The 26,621-nt window shown below is 48.0% G+C and overlaps 1 protein-coding gene across 31 annotated transcripts in view; it reads left to right on the top strand.

The window, feature by feature from the left end:
• cadps2 (Ca++-dependent secretion activator 2) overlaps positions 1-26,621 on the top strand; it is an 858,338-nt gene that overhangs the window by 434,062 nt on the left and 397,655 nt on the right. For all 31 annotated transcript variants that reach the window (XM_038780116.1, XM_038780122.1, XM_038780121.1 and 28 more), the window contains exon 7: positions 18,373-18,484. In XM_038780116.1, coding sequence (XP_038636044.1) covers positions 18,373-18,484 — 112 coding nt within the window. The remainder of the gene's footprint in view (positions 1-18,372; positions 18,485-26,621) is intronic.

Below are 26,621 nucleotides of genomic sequence, written 5' to 3'. Positions count from 1 at the left end.
GCTCACACGTCTTGTGTGAATTTTGAATTTTAAATGAACAATGATGTGAATTGGAATTTGAGACATTTAAATTGATTCTAATTATGTAATCATCCAAGTTGCAAAAAAAACCCCACAACTGTTACACTGTTTGTTAAAAAGAAGATGAGTACGTCTTAACAGATTTCTGCACTTGGTGGGTAATACTAAATCTCATTGATCATCAACCATCAAATGATTCAATTAAAAGAAACATCTTTACCTTATAGGAAGGATATGATTATACTGCAGAGGATGTTGTCTGGGAAGGAACATTTAAGTTGTGAAGAGAGGTTGAATAGGTTTGAGTTGTTTTTGCTGGAACAGAGAAGACTGAGGGGGCGATCTGATCGAGGTGTACAAGATTACGAGAGGCATGGACAGGGTGGTTAAGGAGCAGCTGTTTCCCTTAGTTGAAAGATCAGTCACGAGGGGACACAAGTTCAAGGTGAGGGGCAGGAGATTTAGGAGGGGTGTGAGGAAAAACGTTTCTACCCACAGGGTGGTGACAGTCTGGAATACACTGCTTGGGAGTATAGTAGAGGCAGGCATTGCCATGTTTCAGTGATAGGGTCTCCGAGTTTCTGGTCCTGCCAGCAGTGGGCATTGCGATGTTTCAGTGATAGGGGTCCGTGGTTTCCGGTCCTGCCAGCAGTGGGCATTGCCATGTTTCAGTGATAGGGTCTCCGAGTTTCTGGTCCTGCCAGCAGTGGACAATGTCATGTCTCAGGGATAGGGGTCCGTGGTTTCTGGTCCTGCCAGCAGTGGACAATGTCATGTCTCAGTGATAGGGGTCTCTGAGTTTCTGGTCCCGCCAGCAGTGGGCAATGTCATGTCTCAGGGATAGGGGTCCGTGGTTTCTGGTCCCGCCAGCAGTGGGCATTGCCATGTTTCAGTGATAGGGTCTCCGAGTTTCCGGTCCCGCCAGCAGTGGGCAATGTCATGTCTCAGAGATAAGGGTCCGTGGTTTCCGGTCCTGCCAGCAGTGGGCAATGTCATGTCTCAGGGATAGGGGTCCGTGGTTCCCGGTCCTGCCAGCAGTGGGCAATGTCATGTCTCAGGGATAGGGGTCCATGCTTTCCAGTCCCGCCAGCAGTGGGCATCGTCATGTCTCAGGGATAGGGTCCGTGGTTTCCGGTCCTACCAGCAGTTGGCATTGTCATGTCTAAGGGATAGGGGCCTGGGGTTTCTGGTCCCGCCAGCAGTGGGCATTGTCATGTCTCAGGGATAGGGGTCCGTGGTTTCCAGTCCCGCCAGCAGAGGGCATCGTCATGTCCCAGGGATAGGGGCCTGGGGTTTCCAGTCCCGCCAGCAGTGGGCAATGTCATGTCTCAGGGATAGGGGTCCGTGGTTTCCAGTCCCGCCAGCAGTGGGCATCGTCATGTCTCAGGGATAGGGGCCTGGGGTTTCTGGTCCCGCCAGCAGTGGGCATTGTCATGTCTCAGGGATAGGGGTCCGTGGTTTCCGGTCCTACCAGCAGTGGGCAATGTCATGTCCCAGGGATAGGGGCCTGGGGTTTCTGGTCCTGCCAGCAGTGGGCATTGTCATGTCTCAGGGATAGGGGTCCGTGGTTTCCAGTCCCGCCAGCAGTGGGCATCGTCATGTCCCAGGGATAGGGGTCAGGGTTTCCAGTACCGCCAGCAGTGGACATTGTCATGTTTCAGGGATAGGGTTCCGTGGTTTCCAGTCCCGCCAGCAGTGGACATTGTCACGTGTCAGAGAAAGGGGTTGGGGGTTTCCGGTCCCACCAGCAGTGGACATTGTCATGTCTCAGAGATAGGGGTCGGGGGTTTCCGTTCCCGCCAGCAGTGGACATTGTTACATCTCAGAGAAAGGGGTTGTGGGTTTCCGGTCCCACCAGCAATGGACATTGTCATGTCTCAGAGATAGGGGTCGGGGGTTTCCGTTCCCGCTAGCAGTGGACATTGTTACATCTCAGAGAAAGGGGTTGTGGGTTTCCGCTCCCACCAGCAATGGACATTGTCATGTCTCAGAGATAGGGGTCGGGGGTTTCTGTTCCCGCCAACTGTGGGCATTGTCATGTCTCAGAGATAGGGTCGGGGGTTTGCTGTCCCACCAGCGGTGACAGGAATTGTTATGTCTCAGTGATAGGGGTCGGGGTTTCCGGTCCCACCAGCAGTGGGCATTGTCATGTTTGAGATATTGGGGTTGGGGTTTCCGGTCCCGCCAGCAGTGATGGGAATTGTCATGTCGCAGTGATAGGGGTTGAGGGTTTCCGTCCCTGCCGGCAGTGGGCATTGTCATGTCTCCAAGATGAGGGCCGGAGTTTCTGGTCCCTGCCAGCAGTGGGCAATGTCATGTCTCAGGGATAGGGGTCCGTGGTTTCCAGTCCCGCCAGCAGTGGGCATTGTCATGTCTCAGGAATAGGGGTTGGGGTTTACGGTCCCTCCAGTGGTGGGACTTGTCGGGCGCAATTCTCCGGCCCCCACGCCGGGTGGGAGAATCACAGGAGTGCCGGGCGATTCCCGCCACGCCGCCCTGACACCCGCACGCAATTCTCCCAGCCCCCCCCAAAACGGCGTGCCGAGTTTTACGACAGACCACTCGGAGAATTGCCGCTCGCCGTTTGTAGCAGGTGAACGGCAATTCTCCGGCCCGCATGGTCCGAGCGGCCTTCCCAATCCGACGGGTTCATGCCGGCGCCAACCACACCTGGTCGCTGCCGGCGTGAACAGCGCGCGAACGCTGTGTGTGCGGCCTGTGGGGGTGAGGGAGGATCGAGCACCAGGGGGGTGCTCAGTAGGGGTCTGGCCCCCGATCGGTGCCCACCGATCGGCGGGCCGGCGTCTCTAAAGGACACACTCTTTTTCTCTGCCACCCCTCAAGATCAGTCCTCCATGTCTTGCAGGGCGCCCGCGGGAGGACAGAAACCGTCCCTCCAGTGGTGGGAATTGTGATGTCTCAGAGATAGGGGTCGGGGTTTTCTGTTCCCGCCAGCAATGGGCATCGTCATTTCTCAGAGAAATGGGTCGGGGTTTCCATTCCTGCCAACCGCAGTAAATTGTCATGGGCAGAACCAGAAAGTTGGAGAGCAGCCAAAAGCCTGTTAACTGGCTGGACTGGAAAACACAGATGATCTGTTGTATTAACTCCTCTGCTCTTCTTCAAAATAATGTCAAGGGATTATTTACATTCAGCTGGGAGAGCAGACAGGGCCTCGGTTTGAGGTCGCATTTGCTCCCGACAGTGAGGACCTCCCTCGGGCTGCAGTCAGGTGTCACCCCCAGATTATGTGCACAGGCCTCTGGAATGGGACATGAATGCACAGCCTTCTGACTGAGGTGAGAGTGCTACCACTGAGCTATAGCTAGCAGCACCTTTGATTAATAGCACTTGGTCTTTGGCCATATAACTTTTCAACTCTGGATAAATCATCGACCCACTTTCACAACTGTAAAATGAAAATGCAGGCTCCCCTTTAATCTATGCTATATGCACCATTTTACTTCACCGGGTCACACTCTACATGACCCCAGCCGGATTAACTTGCATAGGGTTCTGACTTTACCTAGTTCATCATTTGCAGATGAAAAATCATCTGCCATCTCCACACTGCAGAAGGCTAACCAGTACAGAGGTTCATTCCTGTGCTCCCTTAGTGCTCTGTGGGTTTTTGGCCAGTGCGCTCATTCGTGCAAAAGTGTCAACATCGTCCCCTGGGCTGACATGCTTTCAAACTGGGTGAAGCAGGCCTTTGTTAAATTAGATAGGCCGCTGAACTTCACAAAAGGCACAACAACTTTTTTAATGTCATGTTGGGTTGGTGCCTCTAAATTGCTGTGCTAATTAGTCAGCCTTCCAGCTGTTGACCCACAATTAAGCTCATCCCATTCTGCAATGCAAGGCACATCCTTCTGCTGCTACACAGACAACTGCATCACAAATGACAAGTCAATTACAATGTGCCCACTTTGGCAGCCAATTTTGATCACTGCCTTGCACTCAATCCAGCAACTCGCTGCTGCAAACAGAACGGAAACAGCTGTGGCCCGACTCTCTGTCCATTGCACGTATATGTGCGTGTCTTTCCAGCGAGCAACTTGAAAAGTATGATTTAGGTGCAGAGCATATGATGAATCTGTGCCAGTTCATCCCACAGTTTTCAACAGCATCACTTCCGTATCAAATTGTGAACTAGCTAGCTAACTAGCTAGTCTCACTGACCAGGCAAAGGGTGTTGTCAAGGGCAAAAAAAAATCAGATGCTGCAAATCTGTAACATCCTGACGTGGCTCTGCCATTTCCCTCCCACTCCCTCCTTCAAGCCCAGTACCCAGGATGAGGAAAATTCACTTTAGTGCTCCAGTTGAGGCCGAACAAATGTTTTTTAAAGGGTTATCATCACTTCCTTGCTTTTGTAGTCCATGCCTCTATTTATAAAGGCCAGGATACCACATGCAATTTTTGCTGCTTTCTCAAACTTCCCTCCCACATTCAATGTTTTGTTTCCATAACCCCTTCCACATAATTGTGAATTCTACCTTTTATATATTGCCATACTTCATTCTTCCTGCTAAAGTTTATCACCACATTTCTTCTGCATTAAATTTATTCTTACACGTGTCTGCCCATTCCTCTGTCTAAATGCTCTCTTGATTGAAGCCCATCTCAATTCTCCTCAGACTTCACAATACATCCAGGTTTTGTGTCACATTTTGAACTTGTTTCCTGACATCCAAGTACAGGCCATTAATGCATGTCAAGAAAAACATTGGTCATGGTCCTGACTCCTGGGGAATCCAAAAGTCTTCCTTCTCCCAGTCCCGGAAACAACCATTCTCCTCAACTCTTGGGTTTCCTGTCATTCAGCCAACTACATATGTAAGCTGCCATTGTCCTTTTGTTTCATTGGCATCAACTTTTCTTTTTTTTTTTTAAATAATTTTTATTGAATTTTTCAAAATACAAACATTTTAACCCCCCCTACATTTACATTTAAATTATAACAAAACAAAGTCAAACCCCCCTACTTAACAAGACAAAGAAAAAAAAAAATCCCCCCCCCCCCCTACCCGCGCATCCCCCCCCCCCCCCCCCCCCGCCGGCGAACCGACAGTCAGACCAACTTATCATTCCTAGCAGCGTCCTCGGGCAGGCCTTGCCCGTGCCACCGCCGCTACCGTACTTCCTTCGTCGTTGTCCCCCCTCCCCCCCCCCCTCCCGCCCTCCCCTCCCCTCCCGGGTCGCTGCTGTCATGGCCTCAGTTTCTATCTCTGATCCAAGAGGTCTAGGAAGGGTTGCCATCGCCTGGAAAACCCCTGCACCGACCCTCTCAGGGCGAATTTGATCCTTTCCAATTGGATGAAGTTTGCCATGTCGTTTAACCAGGTGTTAACACTCGGAGGCCTTTCGTCCCTCCACTGAATCAGGATCCTCCTCCGAGCCACCAAGGACGCAAAGGCTAATATTCCAGCCTCCCTCGCCTCCTGTACCCCCGGTTCCACCCCAACCCCGAAGATCGCAAGTCCCCATCCTGGCTTGACCCTGGACCCCACCACTCTCGACACCGTCCCTGCCACCCCCTTCCAGAACTCCTCCAGTGCCGGACATGCCCAAAACATATGTGCATGATTCGCAGGGCTTCCCGAACACCTAATACACCTGTCTTCACCCCCGAAAAACCGACTCATCCTTGTCCCCGTCATGTGGGCTCTATGCAGTACCTTAAATTGAATGAGACTTAGTCTCGCACATGACGACGACGAGTTGACCCTCTCCAGGGCGTCTGCCCATGTCCCGTCCTCTATCTGTTCCCCCAGCTCTAACTCCCACTTATCTTTCAGCTCCTCTACTGGTACCTCCTCCACCTCCTGCATAATCTTATAGATGTCCGAGATCTTCCCCTCCCCGACCCAGACCCCTGATAGCACCCTATCACTCACCCCCCTGTCGGGGAGCGCGGGGAACCCCGCTACCTGTCGTCTGGCAAATGCCTTCACTTGGAGGTACCTGAACGTGTTCCCCGGGGGGAGCCCAAATTTCTCCTCCAGCTCCCCCAGGCTCGCAAACCTCCCCTCTATAAACAAGTCCCTCAGTTGTCTAATACCCGCCCTCTGCCAGCTCTGGAATCCCCCTCCTGTGTTTCCCGGCGCAAATCTGTGGTTCCCTCTTAGTGGTGCCCCTATCAGACCTCCCACTTCCCCCCTGTGTCGCCTCCACTGCCCCCAGATCTTGAGGGTGGCCGCCACCACCGGGCTCGTGGTATACCTCGTGGGAGGGAGCGGCCATGGTGCCGTTACCAGTGCCCCTAAGCTTATGTTGCCGCAGGACGCCCTCTCCATGCGCTTCCAGGCTGCCCCCTCCCCTTCCATCATCCACTTTCGTACCATCGATGTATTTGCCGCCCAGTAATATCCTGAAAGGTTGGGTAACGCCAGCCCTCCACTATCCCTACTCCGCTCCAAAAAGACCCTTCTAACTCTCGGGGTGCCATGTGCCCACACATACCCCATGATACTACTCGTTACCTTCTTGAAAAAGGCCCTGGGGAGGAAGATGGGCAGACACTGGAACAAAAACAAGAACCTCGGGAGGACCGTCATTTTAACTGACTGCACCCTCCCTGCCAGCGACAGCGGCACCATGTCCCACCTCTTAAACTCCTCCTCCATCTGCTCCACCAGTCTGGAAAAGTTCAACTTGTGTAGGGTCCCCCAGTTCTTTGCCACCTGCACCCCCAAATACCTAAAACTTTTAGCTGCTCTTTTGAAGGGGAGCCTCCCAATTCCCTCCCCTTGGTCTCCCGGGTGTATTACAAAGACCTCACTTTTCCCCAGATTTAATTTATATCCCGAAAAGTCCCCGAACTCCGCTAGTATCCCCATTACCTCCGGCATTCCCCCCTCCGGGTCTGCCACATACAACAACAAATCATCCGCATAGAGCGAGACCCGATGTTCCTCCCCTCCCCTTGTCAGTCCTCTCCACCCCCCTGAACCCCTCAGTGCCATCGCCAACGGCTCAATCGCTAATGCAAAGAGTAAGGGAGATAGGGGACATCCCTGCCTAGTACCTCGATGGAGCCCAAAATATTCTGACCTCCTCCCGTTTGTTACCACACTTGCCATCGGAGCTGAATAGAGCAGTTTTACCCACTTGATAAATCCCTCCCCAAACCCAAACCTTTCCAACGTCTCCCACAAGTATTCCCACTCCACCCTGTCAAATGCCTTCTCCGCGTCCAGCGCTACCACTATCTCCGCCTCCCCTTCCACTGCTGGCATCATAATCACATTTAACAATCTCTGGACATTTGTGTTAAGTTGGCGTCCCTTCACGAACCCCGTCTGGTCTTCATGGACTACCCCTGGCACACAGTCCTCTATCCTGGTTGCCAGGACCTTTGCTAACAGCTTGGCATCTACATTTAAGAGGGAGATAGGCCTGTAGGACCCGCACTGGACCGGGTCCTTGTCCCGCTTCAAAATCAAGGAGATCAGGGCCTGCGACATTGTTGGAGGCAGAACCCCCCCCTCGCGCGCCTCATTGAAGGCTCGCACCAGCACTGGACCCACCAAGTCCACAAATTTCCTGTAAAACTCCACCGGGAACCCATCCGGCCCCGGCGCCTTCCCCGCCTGCATCTGGCCTATCCCTTTAATTAGCTCCTGCAGCTCTATCGGCGCCCCCAACCCTTCCACCAGCTCCTCCTGTACCTTTGGGAACCCCAGTTTGTCGAGAAAGTTCTTCATTCCCCCTCTCCTCTTCGGCGGTTCAGACCGATACAATTCCCTATAGAAGTCCCTAAAGACCCTATTCACCTCTTGCCCCTTCTGCACTACATCCCCACCCCTCTCTCTCACTCCCCCAATCTCTCTGGCTGCATCTCGCTTACGAAGCTGGTGTGCCAGCATCCTGCTCGCCTTTTCCCCGTACTCATACGCCGCACCCTGCGCCCTTCTCCACTGCATTTCCGCCTTCCTAGTGGTCAGTAGGTCGAACCTGGCCTGCAAGCTACGCCGCTCCCTTAATAGCCCCTCCTCTGGCGCCGCCGCATATTTCCTATCTACTTCTAGGAGCTCCCCCACCAGCCTCTCCCTTTCCTGCCTCTCCTTCCTCTCTCTGTGTGCCCTTATGGAGATCAGCTCTCCTCTAATCACTGCTTTCAAGGCCTCCCAGACCGTCCCCACCTGCACCTCACCTGTGTCATTCGTACCCAGATAGTTCTCCATGCCCGTTCTCACCCTTCTGCACACCTCTTCGTCCGCCAACAGCCCTACATCCAGGCGCCACAACGGGCGTTGGTCCCGCGCCTCCCCCATGTCCACGTCCACCCAATGTGGTGCATGGTCCGATATCGCAATGGCCGAGTACTCCGTGTCCTGCACTCTCGGTATCAGCCCCCTGTTCAATACGAAAAAATCGATCCTAGAGTACACTCTGTGGACGTGGGAGAAAAAAGAATACTCCCTCGCCCTAGGCCTACCAAATCTCCATGGGTCTACCCCTCCCATCTGCTCCATGAACCCCCTTAACACCTCTGCCGCTGCCGGCCTCCTATTCGTCCTGGAACTCGATCTATCCAGCCCAGGGTCTAACACCGTATTAAAGTCCCCTCCCATGATCAGGCCCCCTGCCTCCAGTCCCGGGATGAGGCCCAGCAGGCGCCTCATAAAACCCGCGTCGTCCCAGTTCGGGGCATACACATTTACCAGTACCACACTCTCTCCCTGCAGCCTACCCCTCACCATCACGTACCTGCCCTCCTTGTCTGCCACCACCTCTGCCGCCACAAACGACACTCTCTTTCCCACCAAAATCGCCACCCCCCGGTTCTTGATATCCAAGCCTGAGTGGAACACCTGTCCCACCCACCCCCTTCTCAGGCGGACCTGATCTGCTACCCTCAAATGAGTCTCCTGCAGCATTGCTACATCAGCCTTCAGTCCCTTCAGGTGTGAGAAGACCCTTGATCTTTTGACCGGCCCATTCAGCCCCCTTACGTTCCACGTGATCAGTCGGGTCGCAGAGCGACCCGTCCCTACTCCCTGTCGATTAGCCATGTCTTGTCCCTTGCTCGCCCCGGGTCATCCCTTCTTTTCTGACCCGCTTCCCATAGCGATGGCCCCCCCCCCCCACCCCCCCCGGCTCTCCCCTTCTCGTCCCTGGTCTTTCTAGCAGCAACCCGGTGTCCCCCCCCAGTCCCCCCCCCTTCCCCCCCCCCCCCCCCCCCCCCCCCTGGCTAGGACCCCTCCTAGCCGCGATGTACCCCACATCGTACTCCCGAGAGTCAGCTGGTCTCCGCTGACCCGGCTGCTCCTGCCACATTCCGACTCCTCCCGGTTCACCCCATCTGCGCCCGTGAAAGATCCCCTTAAAACCCCCGAGAAAGACCCGCATAATCAACCCGCTCCCCCCCCGTCCCGTCTCCCCAACTTAACGATATAAATACAAATACCCAATGGCAACTAAATACATAAATACTTAACTACATACTTAAATAACAAAATAATTAACTAACTATCAACTAACAGTGTGCCCAACCATCACCCTCCATCAAACAGTATAAATAACCGCAGATAACCATAACCCGAAAAGAAAAAAAAGAACAAAAAACCCCCCCAAGCACCCAAAGAAAAAGGGTAAGAGGGGTAAATAACTAAGGGAAATTGGAAACGGGAAAAAACACCCCATAAGAAGCCAACGACCCACAATAGAGATTTCAACAGTACAAATATACAGAAACACCCAACAACTCGAAACCTTCAAAATATTCAGAAAAGTCAACCGTTCGAGAAAAAACACCCCAAACCCTCCACGAAACTGTTACCCAGTTCCGACCTGGCCTGAAAAAGAAAAGGGCCACTTGCACAATCAAGAGTCCCCCGGCGGCTACGACCGCCGGTGCTCCCAGGTTTTAGTTCGTGTCCAACTTTTCCTCTTGTACAAAGGTCCAGGCCTCCTCTGGGGACTCGAAATAATGATGTTGGTCCTTGTAGGTGACCCACAAGCGCGCCGGTTGCAACATTCCAAATTTGATCTTTTTCGCGTGTAGCACCGCCTTTGTCCGGTTGTACCGGGCCCGCCGCTTTGCCACCTCCGCACTCCAGTCCTGGTACACCCTTACCGTCGAGTTCTGCCACTTGCTGCTTTTCTCCCTTTTAGCCCACCTCAGGACTTTCTCTCGATCACTTAGCCGCTGGAACCGCACCAGCACCGCCCTCGGGGGCTCGTTTGCCCTAGGCCTCCTGGCCATGACCCGGTATGCCTCTTCCAATTCCAGGGGCGCCGGACCGGCCCCTTCCCCCATCAGGGAGCTCAACATCTCCGCCACATATCCCGGGAGATCCGACCCCTCCAGGCCTTCTTCCAGGCCCAGGATCCTCAAATTTTTCCTCCTCATCCGAGTGTCCAGCTCCTCGAAGCGGCTCTGCCACTTCATGTGGAGTGCCTCGTGCACCTCCACCTTTGCCCCGATGACTGTGGCCTCCTCCTCCCTCGCGGCCATCTCCTGCTGCAGATCTTTAATCGACGCCTCTTGGATCGCCTGGGCTCCCACCAACCTGGTGGCCGTCGCGTTCATGGACTCTAAGAGTTCCACTTTCATCTCCGTGAAAAAACGGAGGAGAGCGGCCTGCTGCTCCTCCGCCCATTTCTTCCACTCCTCCGGTGCACCGCCGGCCGCCATTTTGATTTTCTTCCCCCGCTTTTTTTGGGGAGCTGCTGCCGTTTTTCTTGCCGCTCCACTCCGGGTACCGACCATAAAATCGGTCTAGTTCTCCTCAGGGGACCTTCCCCCACCGGGATTCGTTTTTTCAGCGCCGTTGGGGCCCTCCAATTGGCCCAAAAACACCTTTGTTGCAGGAGCTTCCAAATGTGCGGCTTAGCTAGTCATAGCCGCAACCGGAAGTCGCATCAACTTTTCTGACAAGCCTAGGATGCAGCACTTTATCAAAAGTCTTTTAGAGTTACGTGTATGCCCCATCAACTGCATTATCCTCATCAATTGATATCCCCAAAAGACAGTGGTTTCTTGATATTATCAAGATAGCTATTTAGCTAAAGGATAGCTATTTAGGATCAACCCTCTGTGTCATCTCATCAAATGACTCAAGTGAGATAATGCAGCCTGAAATCCATGCTGGCTTTCCTTAATTAATCCAAATGACTTAATTTTATCCCAGGTTATTGTTTTTTAAAAGCTGTCCCACCACCATCTATGGCCGTGGGAGGAAACTGGAGCACCCGGTGTAACCCCACGGAGGCACGAGGAGAAAGTGCAAACTCCACAAGACAGTCACCTAAGGTCGGAATCGAACCTGAATCTCTGGTGCTGTGAGGCAGCAGTGCTAGCTACTGCGCCACCATCTTCCCAGAAGGATTGAAAGATTATGGCCAATGCCTCTACAATTTCCACGCTTTCTTCCCTCAGTGTCCTGGGATGTATCTCATGTGGTCCTGATGATATATCAAAGTTAAGTGCAGCCAGCCTTTCTAATACATTTTCTTCATCAATTTCGGCCATCCAGTACCTCAACTACATATACATGTTAACCATGATTTCCACAGCGTCCTGGTAAAGTTAGTGAAGCAAGGTAGTGAAGTAGTATCTTAACCAGGCCCTTGTCTCCATTTTCTGATCTTTTATTGTTTCCTAATCAGACTCAGTCTCCAACTACCCCAACTCCTCTTTACCATCCTTTCACCGTTAATATGCCTATAGAAAACTCTTGGACTCATTTTTATGTTACTTGCCAGTCTCTTCTCACATTCTTTTATAAGTATTGCATGCTTTATCTTTATTTTTGTTTAAATAAACAGTTGTAGTATTTCACTTAAATATCCGGTGCCTGTAAGTCATTGGGGAAGTCAAGAGCCAAAGATATCAGAAACTTTATAATTCACTTATGTTAGGACTTCGGGGTCTGTGGGGCTGGAATTGACCCGGCTCTAACCCATGGTGTTGTAACACAGGAAAGTTGCCCTACTTTTCCCCTGCTTGAGATTGTATTCAAACCATCTCGTCTTTGAAGGCAACACATTGTTGTGTTCCACTTTTGCCATCAATAGATGGTCACCAATTAATCCAATAAAGAATCCAGAAGAAACCTCTTTATCCAAGAGGGGTAGAATGTGGATCCTGCTAGCCACATGTAGTTGAAGTGAATGGTGCAGGCATGCTTAAAAAGAAGCTAGTAAAACATGAGAGATGAAGGAACAGTAACAGCAAGTTACATATTTTTTATTCTTTCATGGGATTTGGGCATAGTTTGCAAGGCCAGCATTTGTTGCCCATCCCTAATTACCCTCGAATAATGTGGCTTGCCAGACCATTTCAGAGGGCAGTTAAGAGTCTGTGGACCTGGAGTCACATGTAGGCCAGACTATGTAAGGATGGCACATTTCTTTCCCTAAAGGACATTTGTGAACCTGGTAGGTTATTGCTACAATTGACTATGGTGACGTGGTCACCATTATTGAGAAACTTTATAACTAGCTTTATAATTCCAGATTATTAATTTAATTTAACTTTCACCAGTTGCTGTGATTGGATTTGAACTCTTATCTCCAGAACAATAGTCTGGGCCTCCGGATTACTAGCCCAGTGAGATTACCACTCTGCCACCACAGGTCTTTAATGTAATAGAATATTCCAAGGCATTTTCCAAAAGCATTATGAAGTAAAATCAGACACTGAGTTTATGAACAATGTTGGGGCAGAAAGCCAAAAATCACAATCAAAGAATTAGGTTTAAAATAGTGCTGGAAGATTATGCTGACAGGGTAAGACTTAGCAGGTGGGAAGAGGACCATGTGGGGCATAAATATTGGTGTAAACGTGAATACAAAAGCAAAATACTGCAGAGGCTAGAAATCTGAAATAAACACAGAAAATGCTGAAAATACTCAGCAATTCTGACTGAATCTGTGAGCGAGAGAACAGAAGTTAACGTTTCAGGCCTGTGACCGCATATCAGAAGTGGGAAAAGTTAGAAATGTAATCGGTTTTGAGCAAGTTGAAAGGGTGGGACAGAGAACAAAAAGGAAGGTGTGTGGTAGGGTGGCGGGCAGGATGCGGGAAGGGATTTTCACAGTAACTTTATTGCAGTGTTAACGTAAGCCTACTTGTGACACTGATAAAGATTCTAGATTATCGGAGAGATTAAATGGCAAAAGGGTCCCTGGTGGAAGGCCAAATGGAGTGGTAATGGGACATGTGGGGGAAAAAAATGGAAGTGTCTGCGGGATGTATAACTAGGAGGATCATGTGTGATTGCTGTCCAAATCAGAAAAGGAAAAATAAAAGGAAAATAACTAAACCAGAAAAGAAAAGGGAAACAAATAACTGGTTTACATTTTTGGGGTAGAAAGGCCTATTTCTGTGTTTAATGTTTTGCAATGCACAGTATAGTGTCCAGCCATGCAGGGCTGGAAGAGTCCAGATTTAACCCCTGGCCTGTGGTGTGCAGTGTCATCTACTCTGAGGTATCAGTAGAGTTAAAATCCATACATCCTGATGCTGTTGACATTAAGGGGGAGAAACAGTCTGCCGGTTTCCTGATTCTGGCTCACAGCTGGATTAGGTTCACTGGTGATGCACTTTCTGGTTGAATTGCCTCCTTGCACACGAAAACAATAGCCAGCAGCGTGAGTTACCAGAGAATTGTTGGCATCAGTGAATTAGGGAGTTCACAAATTTGTGTTTGGGGAAAAAAAGAAAATGATTAGCCTGTCAGATCTTTGAAGCTGTAGCCTTTGACTGCAGGGCCAACTTGACAAAACTCAACGCGAATAACTTCTCAATTCTGGCAGTTATCAGCATGATCTCAGAATTGACGATTGTGCCCTGGGATGATGCTGTCGTTCTGATGTTTTAAGCTAGTCGCCTCCAACTGTGGGCAGTTACAAAGATTGCCGCGATACAGATTTTGACCAGTGCATTGATTCCTGTTTTGAAGGTCACACTGTTGGAAAGACTTCAGATGACTCCTAGCTGCAGGGAGACTGGCACATTTGACGGTGCTGAATCGGTAAAATGAGCTGTAATTATAGCCTTTAATGTCTAACTGTGCCTAGGAGAGACACAGAGGTCTAGCACCCATCAGTTGGAACAATTAAGTTGCCGTCATGTACAGTACCATAATTCAGTTGGAGCTCCATTCAAGCTTCAGATTACAATTAGATCCGGATCTAATTGCACTCGTTACGAACAAAATCACTTCTCAATGGGGGTGCCGGAATAATCTACATTCAGCTTGCTCATTCTGATGTGTCACTAATTGTGTACTATGATCATATCAATCTCCAGTTAAACAGCACACTGTTTATGTACTCATGAACAACCATTGCAAAGTCAGCAATGTCCTGACAGTCCACTAGCTGGATTCTGATGGAATGGGATCATTATCGTTTTAAAGGCGCTCGCTGATGGTTTTGAAGATTATTTTTTAATACATTGGATGTGATCCACCCTGCCCTTGAACTGTGTGCCTTGTCAGGCCATCCCAGAGGACATTACTGTAGATCTGGAGTCACGTTTAATCCAGTGAATATGTATGCAAGAGATGTGAGGTAAAGTTGGATTTAGCCAGCTGGGATGTTTCCATAGATTCAATAGCTTGCCAGCATCCACTGTCTAGAGTTGATTTCAAGAGTGTGGATGAGTCAAACATAAGGAAAATGGAAGAAAATTGGGAAATCTGGAGCAGGAAGATAGTTTGGAGTTTACTACCCGTGGTCTAATTTTGCAGAGACAGACATGGAGACCTTCAGTCCCAGAATCTAACTGCCTCGTTGGTTGGTCCCGAATGTTTTACCTCCATTATCCTATCTAGAAGACTCCCCCCAATGTATTAATCACTCTTCACATGAGGGAACACCCTTTTACATCAGCCCTATACTTCTATTTAACCAGTTGGAATATGTATCCGTTTGCCCTAGGACTAAAGTTTGACTTGAAATGGTGTTCCAGATTAACTTTATATTAGTTTCTCTATCTCTACATCTCTCATTCCTTTTCTTTCATAAGAAATGGGAGCAAGAGTAAACATTCTGGTCCCTTGATATTGCTCCACCATTCAAACATATCAGGCTGATCTACCTCAGATCTAGTTGCCCACACTATTACTTGATTCCCTTTAGTGTCTAAAAAATCTATGAATTTTGTATTTGAATATATTCAGCAATTCAGGCCTCGAGCACACAGAGTTCTAAACTTATCTCAATATTTCCCTGTAAGACAATCCTACCATTCCAAGGATTAGTCTGGTGAACCTCCAGTGCACTCCCGCTGTGGCAAGTATATCCTTCTTCAATGAGGAAATCAAGGCTATACACAATACTCGAAGTGCGATCTCACCAATGCTCTGTGTAATTGCATCTTTACTTCTGTACTCAAACCCCCTTGTGATGAAAACCTCCATATCATTTGCCTGCCTTATTGCTTACTAGCTTTTAGTGACTCATGAACAAGGATACCCAGGTGCCTTTGAATGCAAATACTTCCTAACCACTCACCATTTAAGAGATATTCTGTTTTTTTGTACCAAAGTGGATAACTTCACACATTATGTTCCAGCTGTCATGTACTTGCCAACTCACTTCATCTGTCCAGGTCCTCTTGAAGCCTCCTTGCGTAATCCTCACAACTTACATTCCCACCTATTTTGTGTCATCAGCAAATTTAGAAATATTACAATTCGTCCCCACATCCAAATCACTGAACAGCAGTGTTCTCAGCACTGATCCTTGTGGTACCACATTAATAGCAGCCTTCTATCTTGAGAATGACTTGTTTATTCCTACTCTCCGTTTTCTGGCTGTTAAACAATTCTCAATCAATACTAATATATTACACCCAATCCCATGCATTTTAATTTTGTTTACTAGCCTTCTATGTGGGACCTTATCAAAGCCCTTCTGAAAGTTCAAATACATCACATCCACTGGTTTTCCTTTATCAATGCTACAAGTAACATCCTCAAAAAACTCCAGCATATTTGGGGCTGGTTTAGCACAGTGGGCTGAACAGCTGGCTTGTAATGCAGAACAATGCCAGCAGCGCGGGTTCAATTCCCGTATCGGCCTCCCTGAACAGACGCTGGCACGTGGTGACTAGGGGCTTTTTACAGTAACTTCATTGAAGCCTACTTGTGGCAATAAGTGATTATTATTATTATCAGGTTTGTCAAACATGATTTCCCTTTCAAAATCCAAGTTGACTCTGCTCTAATTTTGCTATTATTTCTCAGTGTCCAGTGATCACATCCTTTATAATAGATTCCAGCATTTCCTCCCTACTCATGTCAAACACAGGTCTCTGGTTCTCCATTCTCCCTCTCCTTCCCTTCTTAAATAGTGGGGTTACAGTTGCTACTTTACAGTTCGCAGCAACCTTTCCAGAATCTACAGAATTTTGAAAGCTAACCACCAATGTATTTATATATGTCCACCTCCTTCAGCACCGTGGCATGGAGCTCATCTTGTCCACCAGAACCATGAACCTTCAATCAAATTAACTTTTCAAGTACTAACTCTTTACTAATATTCATTTCTTTCAGTGCCTCAGCTTCAATGTCCCTTGGTTACTGAGTATTTCTGGGAGATTTTCTGTATCTCCTTCCAAGAAGACAGACACAGTTAATCGTTGCTCGAAAGCTTTTACAGTCCACTTTTATGTTTCTCACTAGCCTAAATTCATAATCGCTTTTCCCTTTGAGTTTCTTGGTCATCTTTTGCTAGATTCTAAATTGCTCCCAATCCTTAGTTTTACCACTTTTTTGGCTTCCTTTGATGTAATGTAATCTTTATTTTGTTAGCCATGGTTGATTAACCTTTCCCAATGGGTGTTTATACCTTTATATCTGTTGGAGTGTATGTATTACTTCTTTAAATACTCTTCTTGAAATACTAGCCATTGCCCGTCTACCATCAAATATTTCAGTGTATGTTTCTGATCCACCATAGCTAAATTGCCTTCTCAGACCTTCATAGATTCCCTTGTTCAGATTTAAGGCTCTAGTTTCAGAAGAATCATATTTAAACTTAATGTGAAATTCCATTATAATATGGTCACTATTACCAAAAGCTCCTTTACAGCAAGGCTATGAATTAGCCATTTCTCATCTGGTTCTTCAATGTACGGCTCCAGACATCCACTCTGTTCACACTGTAGGAATCCATACTCCACAATATTAACGCTAATTGGGTTTACCCAGTCTATATGTAAATTGAAGTCCCCCATTACTGTATTCCTCATGTTGCATGCATCTCTAACTTCCTTGATTCATACCATGCCCGATATTACCGCTACTGTTTGGCCTATAAACAACACCTATCAATGTTTGTTGACCTTAGCCACACCCAAACTGATTCTGCATCATGATCCTTCAATCTAAGATCCTTTCTTATTAAGGTATTGATCGCATACTTTATTCACAGTGTTGACCCCCTCCTTTTTACCTATCCTTCCAAAGTGATGACTCACAACCCTCAGAGTGAAGGAACTTCTTATCTCAATCTTAAAAAAGATGACTCCTTATTCTGGGACTGAGAGTCCCTCGTTCTAGATTCTCTACCCAGGGGAAGCAGCCTCTCAGCGTCTACCAAGTCAAGCCCTCCAGGAGTTTGATTCATTTCAATAAGATCACCTCATTATTCTAAACGGATCCATTCTACTCGATCTTTCCACATAAGACAACTCTTTCTTCCCAGGAATCAATGAAATGAATCTTTATTTTCCCCCTTAACTGAAGAGCCTATGTTTCTCTAACCTTTCATCAAAATTCTCCTTTGTCATTATCAATCAGCTTATGGCTATTTTTCGTAGTGTTTCCAGGGTCTAAAGTTTAGACTCTAAACGCTTCCTTTCTGTCCTGTTGCCTGAAACACCATAAAACCGCAACCTGGCAGTGTCAGACTTACAATCTAAAAATAGAAACCAGGGCATCCCATAATACTCTACAGCCAAAACATTTTTCTGTTGTAATTTACGATACCTGTCAACATGCTGCACAACATGTTCCCACTAGCAAAGGTGAGGTAACGGCCAATCTAAGTGATGTTGGTATGAATTTTTTACAGACTCCCATTTCCTGTTAGTTAACTAATTATCTGTCCACACAGATATATCACCAGCGACATTATGACTTTTTATCTTGTTCAGTAATCTTCTTTGTGACAGCTTATTGTGACAGCTTATCAAATGGCTTTTGGGAATCCAAGTAGTAGTTCATTTGAATCATTTGTGATCATTTGAAATTTGGTATTCTTGCATTTGGCCTGCTGAGTTTAAAATGAAAAGCTTTGACAATATGTCTTTCTTTTCAGCAAAATCTGGAACAATGAGATGTACTTCAATTTTGGAAACTCACTTCTTTTCTTGTATCTGTTGCAGATGGGGCACACAGGGAGATTTTACCACGACACATCCTCGTCCAGTTGTCAAGATTAAATTCTTCACAGAGAGCACAGGAGTTCTTGCCCTGGAAGATAAAGAACTGGGGAAGGTAAGATTCACCTTTGCGTTCTGGAGTTTCAGTTCAGTGTTGAAAGCCCTGAGTATTTTTTTCAAGTTGTTAACTTGATGCATAATTGAAATGGTGCAACAGAACAGGCTGAACATTGAGTTTCCAAATTGAAATATGCAAAATCCCTTCAAGGTTTAATTCTTCTCTCGACCAGAACTCCAATTTGAATGGCAGGCATCTGAGAATCAGATGATCACGGTATGTGGTTCAGTTATACTGATGTACTTTTCTAACTTATCTAACAAACTTCTCAAAAGAGGGGAAAGACGGGAAACAAGAAACTATAGGTCAGTGAGACTAATGCCTGTTATTGGGAAAATGTTAGAATCCATTATTAAGGAGGTAGCAGCAGGAAATTTGGGAAATCATAATGCAGAATGTATCAGCAAGGTTTTGTGAAAGAGAAATCGTGTTTGAACAATTTATGAAAGTTCTTTGAGGATGTAACGAGCAGGATGGATAAGGGAGAACTGGTAGATTTGGTGTATTTGGATTTCCTAAAGTCATTTGATAAGCTGTCACATGAAAGGTTACTGCACAAGATAAGAAATCATGGTGTTGTTGGTAATATACCGGTGTAAATAGACGGTTAGTTAATGAACAAGAAATGAGGTGTTGGTATAAATGGGTCATTTACAACTTGGCAAACAATGAACTAAAAGTAGAAAAGTTTTACTAAAACTGTGAAGGGTTCTGGTGAGACGACATCTCGAGTAAGGATTAGCAAGGATCATACTTCATGATGGAGCAGTCTCGAAGGGCCAAATGAACGACTCCTGCTCCTATTTTCTATGTTTTTAGGACTTATGAGAGGTTTGGGCCAAAACACATTGGAGTTTAGAAAAATGAGAGGTGATCTTTTTAAAGCATATAAGATTCTGAGGTAGTGGCTGCGAAGATGTTCCCCTTGGGGTGAATCAAGAATTAGGTGTTTCAAATAGGGGGTCTCTATTTAAGATAGGGATGGGGTGGAATTTATTCTCCAACATGGTTTGTTACTTTGAAATTCTCATCCACCGAGAGCAGTGGAGATTTGGCCATTGAATATATTCGACAGATTTTTGATTTACAATGGAGTCAAGGGATTCAGGAGACATGCAGGAAAATGGAATCAAGATCCAAATCCCATCACCCACAATCTTACTGACTGAGAGAGAAGGCTCGATGAGCAAAATGGCTTACTCAGCTCATTTTTTTCTGATCTAATGGCTTTATGATTGTGTTCAATGGTGTAATATGGTAATTTGGAAGGCACTTTCCATTCATACCACAGAAATGCATTATAATACAGTGAACTAGCTGCTGTCAAAACAAAGATGAGGTTGATGATTCGGTATTATTTATGCACACATGGTTCAGCAATGTCAGGCAAGGAGCAGGTGGTGTTTAAATGCTAAAATCTAAAAGTTGTTATCCGAGGTGTACAGCTCCACCATTAGCTTCACAAAAGAAGCATCTCAGGGGATGTCTTGTGGGGTAATGTAGGGGAAAGATGTGCATTGTCATAATATACATCCATGTATATAATGGAGTGCAGACAGGCAGTGATTGAGATACAGGATGACCAGTAAGCACACAGAACACAGCAGCCAATCACCAGACAGGACACGACCACTATAAAGCCAGAGGTCACCAGTTTTCCCGCTCTCTCGGGATCCACTGTAAGTCTGGTCAGGCTAGCATCAGGTCTCCAGTCAAGTCAGCATAGTGTCAACCCACAGTTGGACATGTAAAATAGTTAGATGTTAAATAAAATCGTGTTGCATCTCATCAAGTGTTAGAAGTCTGTCTCTCGCTACACTGTATCAAACGCAGTCCACATAGACCCAGCCTGCCCAACACATCATGCATGAGGTGGTTCCTGGACCTTTTGCCCCTTTTCTTAGTACCACAGATTGGTTCTTGAAAACCCACACAATTAATAAAATAAGGATCCTGTTTGACTGAAATGCCCAAAAGCGTCGTGGGAAAAAAGGTGGAAGGAAAAGTTGGTCGACATAGTCTGAGGCCTCTCAGAGTTCATCGGCAGGTAGAATGGTGGAGTCGGTCTCTGGCGCTCAGGCCACACCACAGACGGCTGTGGTGTTTTCTAGTACCTTGGCGAAGGAGCTCGAAAAGCACCACAAATTCTGTCGGAGGACCTCGAGAAATCAACGGAAGAGGAATTGGCCTGCATTTGAGACTCCCTGGGGAAACCGTGGAAGCCCATGGAGCCACAATCAAAGATATGGAAGTGGCCCTTTTGAGCCACAGTGACTGGATTGCCCCGCTGGAATCGGAGCTATCTTCGATGGTCGTAGTGAACAAATCATTGAAGGCCATGGTAGGTGAATGACCGAGAGAATAGAACTAGGAGACAAAATATTCGAATTCTGGGACTGCCAGAGGGGATGGAAGGCTCTGTGTCCATGGGGTGCTTCTCAGATTTGTTCGGTAACATGTGGTTGAGGGTGGACTCGCATCCCCACCTGAGTTGGACTGAGCCCACCATACACTCCGGCAGAGGCCTCATCCTGAGGATCCACAACCTGCAGTGATAGTGAGGGCTTCACAGCTTCAAAGAGAAAGAGAGGGAGAGGGTTCTAAGATGGGTGAAGGAACACGTGACTTTAAGTGGGAAGGACATGCCATCAGGTTTTCTCAAAACATGAATGCGGGCCTGGTGAAGAAGAGGGCTGCATTTCATAGAGCTCAGAACGCCCTGTATAAAAGTACAGTTCAGTGTGGTCTACCCTCCTCGGCCTGGAGTCACTGGAGGGAAAAGACTCTTTCTTTGACACATTGGGAGAGGTGATCTTTTTGTTAAAAAACACGTTAAAGCAAGGGGGGGGGGGGGGGGGGGGAGGAAGGGATTGATGCTGGGAGATATTTTTCGAGAGAAAATGTAGGGGGGGGATTTTGGAAGGGGGGAAGGAGTTCGATATTAATAATGGATAGGGGCGGGTCAGGCTCATGGGGCAGGGCCGGGTGGTATGATGGTGGTGGATAAGAAGGGTGGGAGGGGTGAGAGACCCCCCCAGTTATGATAGTCACGTGGAGCATGAGGGGGTTAGGAGGTGAGGTCAAGGGTGCATGCGCATCTTAAAAGTTTGAAAGCTGATGTAGCAATGATGCAGGAGACTCACTTGAGGGTGAAGGACCAGGTTAGACTTGGGGTTAGTCAGGTTTTCACTCTGGATTTGACGTAAGGGCTCGAGGGATAGTGGTAATGGTCAGCAAATGAGTACGTTTCCAGATGGAGAATGTGGTTGCAGATCAGGTGGGTAGATATGTGATTGTGACAATGGCACTGGAGGGGAGGTTAGTGGCGCAGGTAAGTGTATACGGTCCCAATTGGGACGATGTGGGATTTGCAAAGAAGGTGTTTGGGGCCATCCCTGACTTGGACACACACAAACTGATAGTGAGAGGGGGACTGGAACTTGACGCAGGAGCCAAGGTTGGACAGGTCACGGCCGCACTCGCTGATCCCATCAAGGGGGGGGGGGGCGAAGGCGTTGGCTGGGCGAATGGTGGAAATGGGAGTTGTGGACCCTTGGAGGTTTCTGCACCCGAGGGAACGGGAGTACTCGTTTTTCTTGGCAGTCCATAAGGTATACTCGCGGATCGACATATTCGTGGTGGGGAAGGCTTTGCTGACTGGAGTTAAGGGGTCAGAATACTCTGCAATTGCAGTGTCAGATCATGCTCCGCATTGGGTGGATATGGTACTGGAGAAGGGGGTAACACAGAGGCCGGGGTGGAAATTAGATGTGGGACTTTTGGGGGACCAATGGGTTCTGTGACAAAATTGAAAAGGTAATTGAGGAATATGTAGGTTTCAACTGTACAGGTGAGGTGTTGAAGGAAGTTGTCTGGGAGGCTCTAAAGGCGGTGGTGAGGGGTGAGGTGATCTCGTTTAAGGCCAGGGTGGACAAAGAGGAGAGGTTTGAGTGGCAGAGGGTAATAGATGAGATGTCGGAGGTAGATAGGAGTTATGCAGAATATGAGGACCCAGCGAAGTTGGAAAAGAGGAAGGAGCTACAGGCGAGCTTTAACCGACTATCCACCAGGAAGGTGGTGCACCAACTGAGGCATGCAAAGGGTGCAGTTTCCACGCATGGAGATAAAGCGAGTATGTTAGCAGATCGGCTCCAGAGGGAGGCAGCAGTGAGGGAAATCGTTCAAGTGGGGGATAGGGCAGGGAAGTTGGTGGTAGTTCCAGATCTGATCAACAAGATCTTTGAGGACTTTTATGAGAGGTTGTACAGGTCAGAGCCACCTGGGGGAGACTGGGAGATGCAGGAATTTCTAGATGGGTTGGAGTACCCCGAGGTTCGGGGAGGGGGACAGGGCTACATTAGAAGGAGCGATAGTGGAGCAGGAGATAAAGGATGCGATTGGGAGGATGCAGTCGGGGAAGGTGGCAGGGCCGGATGGGTTTCCGGGTGGAATATTATAAAAAATTCAAGGATAAGCTGGCACCCCTGATGTTGGGGATGTTTGAAGAGGCGATAGGGAAGGGCGTGTTGCCACAAACTTTGGGGCAGGCATCGATTTCCCTGTTGCTAAAAAAAGATAAAAATCCGACGGAGTGTGGGTCGTTTCGGCCCATATCACTTTTAAAAGTGGACGCAAAGGTATTGGCGGAGATACTGGTGGGTAGGCTGGAGGAGTGCCTCCCGAAGGTGAGAGGTGAAGATCAGACAGGGTTCATGAGAGGGAGGCAGCTTTTTTCAAATGTTAGAAAGGTGTTGAACGTGGTTATGGCACCGGCGGAGGGGAAGGAAACAGGTGGTTGTGGCATTGGACGCTGAGAAGACGTTCGACCGGGTAGAATGGGGGTACTTGATGGCAGTCCTGTAGCGGTTTGGGATTGGACCAAGATTTGTGAACTGGGTAAAGCTACTATATAAGGAGCCGAGGGTGAGTGTCTGCACAAACAACATCAGCTTAAGATACTTTTCTCTCCACTGTGGGACCAGGCAGGGATGTCCTATCTCCCCCCCTGCTGTTTGCACTCGCGATTGAGCCGTTGGCCATCGCAATAAGAAGTTCGGTGGTATGGAAAGGAATAGTGCAGGGAGGGATAGAGCATAAGGTGCACTTATATGCCAGTGACTTGCTGTTATACATGCCGGAACAAAGTGTGTCGATAGGGGGAATATTGGACCTGCTTCGGGTGTTTGGGTCTTTCTCGGGATACAAACTAAATCTTGACAAGAGTGAGTATTTTATGGTGTCTCAGCCAGGGGTGAGGGCAGGGTTGGGGGGGCTGCCATTCCATAGGGCAGGGACTCACTTTAGATACCTGGGGGTGCAGCTTGGCCGTGAGTGGAGGGGGCTCCGCAGGTACAACATTTCTAGTTTGGTGGGGAGAGTGAAAGCTGATCTGGCAAGGTGGGATGGTCTCCCTTTGTCACTGGCGGGTAGGGTACAGGCGGTTAAAATGAATGTGTTGCCGCGATTTCTGTTTATTTTTCAATGCCTACCGATTTTCCTGCCAAAGTCTTTTTTCAGGGAGATTGAGGGAAGGATTACCTCGTTCATATGGGGAGGGAAGGTGGCCAGAGTGAGAAAGTTGCTGCTGAAGAGGGGAAGGCAGGCAGGGGGTTTGGGCCTTCCGAACCTGATGTAGTGCTACTGGGCGGCGAATGTGGAGAATGTGCGGAGCTGGGTAAGAGGGGTTGATTCCCAGTGGGTCAGAATGGAGGACAGTTTGTGCAGGGGGTCGGGATTGAAAGCACTAGCAACAGCGCCACTCCCGATGGCCCCGGGAAACATCAGGGAGTCTGGTAATAATAGCTTCATTGAGAATTTGGAGGCAGTTTCGCCAACACTTTGGGTTGGGGGCAGGGTCAAGTGAAATGCCGATTCGGGGAACCACAGATTTGAGCCAGGAAAGTGGGATGGAAATTTTCAGAAATGGGAGGAGAGGGGGATTAAGACACTAAAAGATTTGTTTCTTAGGGGTCGGTTTGCAGGATTAAAGGAACTGGAAGCGAAGTATGGGCTGGAGCAGGGAGAAATGTTTAGATACAGGCAGGTTCAAGATTTTGCCAGAAAGGATATACAGAGCTTCCCGGAGGAACCGGCCTCCACATTGCTGGAGGAGGTGCTGATGACAGGGGAACTGGAGAAGGGGGTAGTGTCAGTGGTTTACGGAGCTATTTTCGAAGAGGAGAAGGCACCACTGGAATGGATCAAAACAAAATAGGAGGAAGATTTGGGAGAGGATATGGAAGAGGGGTTCTGGTGTGAGATGCACCGGAGAGTGAACAGATGGAGGATTACTGGAAGGAGGTTTCTGTGGTAATCTCTAAAGTGGTGCACGTGAAACTGGACCTGGGCCCCCAGGAGGCCATATTCGGGGTGTCGAACCAGCCGTGGTTGGAAACGGGTGCAGAGGCAGATGTTATAGCCTTCGCCTCATTGATCGCCCAAAGGCGGATCCTGATGGGTTGGACAGCAACCTCTCCACCGTGCCCTGGCGTGGAGGGGGGGGGGGGGACTTGTTGGAATTCTTGACTCTTGAGAAGGTTAAGTTTGAACAGAGGAAGGACGGAGGGTTCTACAATTTATGGCCATTATTCGTTATGTACTTTCAAGAACTGGTTAATCAAACATTAGTTGGGGGATGGGTGGCAGGGGTGAGGGGAGGGGGACTGTGTGTGTTAATGGCGACTATGGGTGATTCCTGATTCTTTTTGTCATTTGTTTATGTGAACATGCGGGCTAATGTTTGGGGTTTGGTGGGAGGATGGGATCGTTGTTATTGACATGGGGATTGACATATTTGTTACTGATTATTGTTTATTGTTGGTAGGTGTAAATTTGGGAGAAAATGTGAAAAAGGAGAATAAAAATATTTTTAAAAAACATAAGTTAGGCACGGTGTGATGGAGATTTTGGTTCTGATAAGGTCATGTTGATTTGTTGCATTTTTGGGGTTTCATGGTTGTTATGTTTTCTTGGTCTGTTGGGGTTGAATCTTTCTGCTTCTCGTTTAGATTTTGGGTTCAGTTCTGTGTGGGGTTTTGTTTGTTATGGTAATATATATCTCATTTTAGGAGCGCAATGTTTATGGGGTTTGGGTATTGTTTTGTATATTATGGTGATATGCCTATGGGCTATATCATAGATGGATGGTGTGTGACCTCCAACCAGGTGACGGTGCAGACATACCATTCAGTCTCAGGACCAAGGTCATGTGACCAGCAACTCCCATATAATGTTTGGCTGCAGCTCATTATAGTATTTCAGATTATAATCATAATCATAATCTTTATTAATGTCACAAGTGAGGGCAGCAAGGTGGCGCAGTGGTTAGCATTGCTGCCTCACGGCGCCAAGGTCCCAGGTTCGATCCCGGCTCAGGGTCGCTGTCCATGTGGACTTTGCACATTCTCCCCGTGTTTGCGTGGGTTTCGCCCCCACAACCTAAAGATGTGCAGGGTAGGTGAATTGGCCGCACTAAATTGCCCCTTAATAGGAAAAAATTAATTGGGTACTCTAAATGTTTTTTTTCAATTAATGTCACAAGTGCACTTACATTAATACTGCAATGAAGTTATTGTGAACATCCCCTGGTCACCATATTCCGGAGCTTGTTTGGGTGCACAGAGGGAGAATTCAGAATGTCCAATTCACCTAACAAGTACCTCTTTCAGGACTTGTGGTAGGAAACTGGAGCACCCGGAGGAAACTCACACAGACACGGGGAGAACGTGCAGACTCTGCACAGACAGTGATGCGATCCGGGAATTGAACCGGGTCCTTGGTACTGTGAAGCAACAGTGCTAACCACTGGACTCGTTGAACAGATCAGCAGTTGACCAACAAGAACCTTCTCTGATGGTGTTTCTCAGAGCTCCTCCTGTGGTATTATGTCCCAAAATAGTTGTTCTCAGCCAGACTTTATATAGTATGTCATGGTGTCTCTCCCTCCCATGGTGTGGATCCGGCGGGGCATTTACATTGTTGTTTTCTTTGGCAGGATGGTAATATCCCATTGATCAGGGGGGGCTGCAAAATCCTGGCCGTAGTTCCAAAATTTAAAATGGCTGCTGTTCCAAACGATCAAAGCACCCTTCCGTATTAGCTATTGGATTAGCTATGCTCTGGGTGGCATGGTGTC

The sequence above is a fragment of the Scyliorhinus canicula genome, chromosome 20, assembly GCF_902713615.1.
Source record: "Scyliorhinus canicula chromosome 20, sScyCan1.1, whole genome shotgun sequence".
Lineage (NCBI taxonomy): Eukaryota > Metazoa > Chordata > Chondrichthyes > Carcharhiniformes > Scyliorhinidae > Scyliorhinus > Scyliorhinus canicula.
This window is presented reverse-complemented; position numbering and strand designations above follow the sequence as displayed.